This window comes from Myripristis murdjan, chromosome 11, assembly GCF_902150065.1.
Source record: "Myripristis murdjan chromosome 11, fMyrMur1.1, whole genome shotgun sequence".
Classification (NCBI taxonomy): Eukaryota; Metazoa; Chordata; class Actinopteri; order Holocentriformes; family Holocentridae; genus Myripristis; species Myripristis murdjan.
Window position 1 is genome coordinate 20,876,389 of NC_043990.1, and position 6,910 is coordinate 20,883,298.

At 43.3% G+C, this 6,910-nt stretch overlaps 1 protein-coding gene across 1 annotated transcript in view; it reads left to right on the forward strand.

Annotated features, from left to right (window-relative positions):
- Nucleotides 1-3,900, forward strand: part of kcnh8 (potassium voltage-gated channel, subfamily H (eag-related), member 8) — a 47,535-nt gene extending 43,635 nt beyond the window's left edge. Inside the window, exon 16 of the mRNA XM_030062969.1 lies at nt 3,466-3,900. Within this exon, the coding sequence (XP_029918829.1) occupies nt 3,466-3,900 (435 nt within the window). The remainder of the gene's footprint in view (nt 1-3,465) is intronic.
- The last annotated feature ends 3,010 nt before the right edge of the window (nt 3,901-6,910 follow it).

Below are 6,910 nucleotides of genomic sequence, written 5' to 3' on the forward strand. Positions count from 1 at the left end.
CCTATTCTGAGGTGCAGCGATCACAGTTACATAAAGCAAGATAATGACTGCAAGCGAGGCAGTTAATCTAACTGGTACCATACATTTGTTTATACGTATTAAAAATACATAATGGCTATTTTCTTGTGTGTCGACAAGCTTGTCTCCAAATATAAGAAGCAAAACAGACTGTGGAAGATATTTTACATTATTCAAGTGGAAAAAATTATATTGTGTCATTGCAATGCTGAGAGCACAGAAAAATGCCTCATCCATACACATGAAACAGCAGTGATTGACAGTACTGGTTACCAAGGACTGTAGTTTGTTTCTGTGTTGTACCAAATGTTGTTCTTAGCCCATGTGGACAGTTTTGGCAGCGTCTGGGCACTGTGGGCTTTCCAGAACTTGTACAGACACAGACGCCAGAGAGATTTCCTAGATGTACAGTAATGATTCCTGAGGGTGAGAATGCCATTGCAATACACTTGATTTGAGGGAAATGTGGGCAATGGGGCAAATGGGCAATAACTTTCTTTACTGTTTTACAACTGCATTGGGGCATTCGAGACCCACTGAACAAAGAAGACATATGTCAAGTCTAAGACACCAAAATTTGACTCTGGGAAGGGAGGGAGCTATGGTGAGACTTTAAAAAATGTTTTTTAAAACACAAAACCAGCAAAATTTTAATGGACGACAAATTGTGTGACCATTTGCCTTGCCTGGCGACCTCTAATCATTGCCCTTGTGACCTTGAGGGGTTTTCCTCCTTAGCCTTCAGTCTAGTGGGAGATGGATTAGGCCTTAGTGTGCCAGAACACAGGTCAACATGGAGGCCACCCTCCGCACCTCATGAAAATCATAATGAACGCCTACACAGGATCAGTGATAGATGGTGATGATTTCTCTGAATAGCCTGAGTAATTGCACTCAACACAGTAGAGAACAGGCACTCACACATGCTTGTGCATGCGCGCACACTTGAGTACACCTACAGACACACATGCACACCAGTCAGCAAAGCAGTTAGCAAATTACAAAATCAACTAATCACTAAATTGCTACAAATAAATAAGACTGACAGTCCCAATTCAAATGCTAAAGTACAAAATTATCTGCACCAACAGTGCACAGAAACACATTTAGAAATGATTATTGCAGCTCTCAAATGGATGTTTAAGAAATACAAATGTAAATTAACAAAGGGAAAAAAAAACCTTCAAAATGATCTAAAAAATGAACACCACCACCAATGTGATGTAGCAGTCATTTCACCTGCCGGCTGCTGTGACTGTGTTGGTGTTGCTGAGTACGATACTTGTTAGCAGCTGTTTAGTCATATTGTAGCGTGAGTCACACTGCATCCTTACTACATACTTATTGATATATCAGCCTAATGGGCAATCAGGATTTCAGTGGGTTTCCGATGTAACAGTAAATGTTAAAATATCAAACATAATCATCGACATATTATCACTGATATTGATTTAATACCCTTCATGGTTAATGGTAGAATTGGCACTAGATGATTTGAAAATGTCAAACTTGAGCCAAACTTGTACCTGTAGATGCAGCGGCTGCTATTTCTCTGCAGTCCCCATGCATGTTTGTTCCCGAGGATGGAGCACTTGGATCATGTTGACAGCATGTCACATTGGACTGTCCTGTCACTCTCAGGTTTTCTATTTTTATCAGAACCAGAGTTTACACCCTGACTTTTATCTCCACCTCCAAAGTGAAAGATTGCTTTTGCTATCTTAAAATTACCTGGGGCCTCAGTATGCTGGTTGAAAATTAAACTTGATCTCCATGGGGAAAGATGTAGAAATTGTACAGAAACAAAACACCACAAATTACAACAAAAAGGACACACTGAGTCTGATAGCTTAGGGATGAATAAACACACCGGCTCATCATCATGCTTAAACATAATTTCTGTTGGCTTTGGGATTCCTGCTACATTAATGCATGGGTAAGCAGTTCATTTTACAACATATGTAAAATATGTGCAATTATGTAGTGTTGCTGTTAGGTGTTGCTGGCACATCTGTCTGTGCAAGGATGTATGCCTGATACTGTGTTGTTATGTGTCTTAGAAAGTGAGAGAGAAAAAGCTTGATCTAGCTTGATTTTGTGTGTGATGATCACAGCATCCTTTACTGGCTTACATGCATAGCCTGATCACTCCCTGACCTATTCATGCAGTGATTGGTGTGGCTCCCCCCTGGAGAAGGGTGTCCTGCAGAGGGCTGATGTGCATCCAGTGGCACCGATGCACCTGATTGGTCTGATAAACGGCCATGAATTCCTTGACTGGCAGAAGCAGATGGCACGTTGGCAGGGCTCCATGGTTATGCCCTCTGTGGACACGCCACTTGCAGAGCACAGCTAATCGCATACCCCACTCATTAGTCTAATGACCAATTATAACAGCAGGGTGTTACATGCAAAGTGCTGTGCAAGAAGAGGGAGACATTTTGACCCAAAACGACTGACCTCTTATACCAAATTCATAATGACGTACAGGTCTTCATCTCAGGCCTGCACATCATTTATTTGTGGCCTGTACATCTCATTTGTTTCTTAGTAAAGACTAAATAATTCACAAGAGAGTTTGTAGAGATCACCTTAATTTATACAGTAGGTTTTAGCTAGACATTTTAGTACTGAGAGTTAGAAACTGCTCCACAGTTACAGTTCGAGATAAATATGCTTGATGTCAATTGGTGTTACCCAGAAAATGAGGCTTTATTCAGACTGCAGGCAAATCTGGTTGCAAATTCCATCTTTAGGACAGACCGTTCATGCTGCGATCAGGTTGGATCTGTTGGTGTATTCAGGCACCATTAAACTATCTGTCATGGTTGCTGTGGTAATGGAGTAGACATGCGTACATATGGCAATTGATCCATGCACATCAGTCTTGCTTTCACACAATTTATTTATCAAGTCGCATTGCAGAATTCCTTCCTTGCAGTAGAAAACATCAATGGTAAAGGAGACCAGCTCGCCATAGTTTTCATTTCCGGTGCTTCACATGTGAAGCCTTTATCATGTGTCACACTGCAAAGGTTGTTAAGGACAGTCTGACAACCATTTCGAGTGGCCAGAGCAGTCAAACTGAGACGCAGATGTATTTTCTCCAAATTCTGCACCATGGTGAATACTGCCTCATCAACCATTATTCCCCAGTGTACACAACACACTGTTTACAATTCACCAAGCTGCTGAATTGCATTATTCATGCTGTCCCTAGCAACAAACTCGGGGGTGAAGCTGATTGGCTGGTTGGTTGAATCTTGGACCAGCCTGCCTCTTCTAAGTGCTACCAGTGTCGTGGGTAGCCAGGCATGTCTCACAATGTGAAAGCCTGTGAGATTTGCCTGGCTTTGACAGACCAGCCACAAACTCATTACCCAAAATGGCCATTTCAGAATTTATGGAAAGCTTTAGAATTTGTGTGCTTTGTGTTTGTGTGTGCAGATGAGCACCCTGGGGAAGGACATGGCTGAACTTGGTCAAGTCATGAAGAGAATGGCCCAGCTCATGGAGACCCTCGTGCCCCAACCTTCAGTGGTCTGCCCAACACTTTGCTCTCCTGGACTCCCTGTATACCTGTCCCATCCCAGCCCCCCTCAGTCCTATTCCTCCCCCTGTTCCCCTCAGATTGCCCCCATCTGGACAGACACTCCCCTCTCATCGCCCTCCCCCAACACTGTTCCTCCTCCTTCCCTCACACTCCTTCAGCAGCATGCTGGGATGCACCACGTGGACCCTGCCTTGCACAGTCTGGAGGACTCTCCACCACCACCACAGGAAGGCAGAGAGCAGGGCGTCCTCAGCGCTGGTCAGAGCTTTGGGTGTCTCCCTCAACCGGAGCCAGGTGGGACCTACCATCACCAACCCAGGGATTTGTAGCAGAGCCCCACCTGGACTCACCTGAACTCTACACGATCTGTATTTTGGATCTACTCCTGGACTATAGATCAATCTGACAAATCGGGGGTCCCCCATATCAGTGGAGTACACTCACAGGGACACAACTCAGATATAATCTAATTTTTTCCCCATTTGTTTCAAAGGCATGTTTTTAGAAATCCAATCGCATGAAAACAAGTACAGAGGGTTTAGGTATGTTAGCTTTATGTTCTAGAGACATAGTATTGTTAGCAGGATTTTAGAGACGGTCTGTTGTCATTTCATGATGGTAACTGTGACTCTGTGTGCTGCTCTGGTTATGAGCCCACCCTATACTCCGCATCCTGAGGGCCAATAGGAGGGACAACAGGACAAGAGAGGTGGGGGGGTAAAAGAAGGATGAGGTAGAGGAAGATAGTACTTTCTCTCTTATTTTCTTTGTTTCAGATTGACTAGGTTGTTTGGAGGAAGGTGTGCGTGCGTGTGCGTGTGTGTGTGGTGGTTGGGGGGCTGTAAGGGTCCCCACCCCCCATTCACATTCTCCCATCATCTCTTGCTCAGTCAAGAGAGCAAGAGATGCCCTGGATTGTGGAGGCTGGTGAGTGGTTGGTCAGGGCTGGTTGGACTGGGAGAGAGAAGGGATGCATTGTTGGATTGTGCTCTTTAGTGCTGGTCCTTTGGGAAAGGGGGGAGGGAGTATGTTAAATTATGCCTGGGGCAACACAGCTCCTGCTGTCGTCTGTCACGCTGAGCACAAGAACTCTCTCTTTTTCTTTCTCTTTCTCCAGTTTCTATCCATACACCTACTAGCCCCCCTCCTCCTCCTCCTCTCTCTCTCTCTCTCCCTCTCTCTCTCTCTCTTGCTCTCTGCATGCCTTTCCAAGCCTTTTGAGTAGTGCCTGTAGACACACACTAACACGCTGCATGTCACCCTACGGAAAACCAGCTTGCCATTTATCTATTTAAAGGAAACATCGATCATTCTTTAAAAAACTGAGCCTGGCATTTACTGATGCATATTTATTGGATGTGGGCTCGATTTAAACAGCTGGGTAATTTTAGGTGCAAGGTAGTCGGACACAACCCCGTTGTGAATTCACCTTGAGGCAAGCAACCAACAGTAAATTGGTTCATGATCCACGACAACGGCATTTTTCCTGACTTTTTCCTATCGCCCATGGGTACCAACTCTGAGATCCATATCTTCAGCTATTCAGAATGATGGCAATATCTCCACCACCTCAAAGCACAAGACAAAATAAAGACACTTTTTATATTTCTATGAATGTATAGATACTAAAGATGTATTTTTTTATCTCAAAGAATGCAAGCATATGGGGTAGCAGTGAATGATGCTACTGTATGAAGCTATGGCGGTGGTGTTTGCCAGTACCAGCCAATGCAATCTTACCCAGATAAAGGTGATACCCTCGTCCCAACAGATCTACTATTCTCTTTTGAATTCACGTAGGTTTGACTCTTAGCTTCTCTGCAAATGGAATGTACTGTAATCAAATTTCTTTTTTTTTTTCTCCCTCACCATTTTGATATCTATTAGATAAAAAAAAACTGTTATGCTAATAAACAACAAATATGACTGTTATGTCCTGGTGTTTTGTTGTGCCAGTGAGTGAACACTAGATGAGTGTTGAATGCAGAAACATTCACCAGAGTGGAATGAGGTAATGAGGTAAGTGCTGTCAGGAAACGCAGCTATGGCTTTCAAAACATAAGAGGCTTCTGTGTGTACGCATAAATTGATAGGTGGCTGTCGAAGGTGCTGGCCATGTTTGCTAATTGACTTTAGGAAGATACTAATTACCTCTGCCAGCAGAGTTGGACAGGGGTTATGCTTTCTCCCCATTCCGCCTGCTGGTTTGTCAGCAGGATATCTCAAAAAGTTATGAATGGATTTGCACAAAACTTTGTGAAAAGTTTGTTAGTTATGGGCCAAGGAAGAGCACATTAACTTTTCATGATGATTGGCCAAAATGGGGCATGGCCTATCATGTAAAGGTACAGAACATCCAAACAGATTCATGTAACAAGGGAAAACATTCACGCCAATTTGGCCAGAGGGGAGTGTGGTAGTGGGTGTGGCCTATGACTAAAAGGTGCGTAACTGCAGCACCATGGAACTGTGAGACTCTTGATATGGATTTGAATCCACTCAAATCATTAGCCCACTAGAAGATGCTCACAGAGTCTGACCGATCACCTAATATCCACCTCATATTGCCCTAAATTCCAACTCAAAGTGATTTCTTGACTCTGCAAGCACACCTTAAATATTCTGAATCAAGTCTATGTCAGTTTCCAGCAGGAATGAAGACATCACCTCCTTGGCAGAGACTATAATTCATCATCATTAGCAGACTGAAGAAGACAATGACAAGCAGAGCACAGACAGAAGCCCTTGAGTATCTGAGGCTGACAATGGTACATAAAATATCCAGAATATCCAGCAGCTTATTGTATATTTCTTCCAATCAAAGGAAGATTTTAAATGTGGGATCTTTGTGAAGAAACCAAAGCATATCAGGATGCCAAGCACAACAATCCCTCAACTGTCTCTTTCCACAGATTTGTATGTAGGCTAGATATTATACTGTGGAGCAAACTCTACATGTCCTTGATATGCATGTTACCAAATTATTCTTTTTTATTTTTTACACCAATACACATTCATGGTCACACACTTAATTGCGCTTGATCTCTCACATACTTGATTGTTGTTTGTCTTTCCTCTTTCTGTAATAGTAGCGTGTATGCATTGTTTGTTTGTGTATGTGTGTGTGTGTGTTCTTTGTTAGCTACAGCTATGGTTCATCTCAGGTGAAAGCATGGCATCGTCACATCCTATTAGTGATGTGGGTGTGGTTTGGACTGCATTGACACACCTGTCATCAGCAGCTCTCACCTGCCCAGCTACCGCTCCACTCTAAGTGTGTGTGTGTGTGTGTGTGTGTGTGTGTGTTGGTGTGAGCAGTGAGAGAAGAATATATCTGCC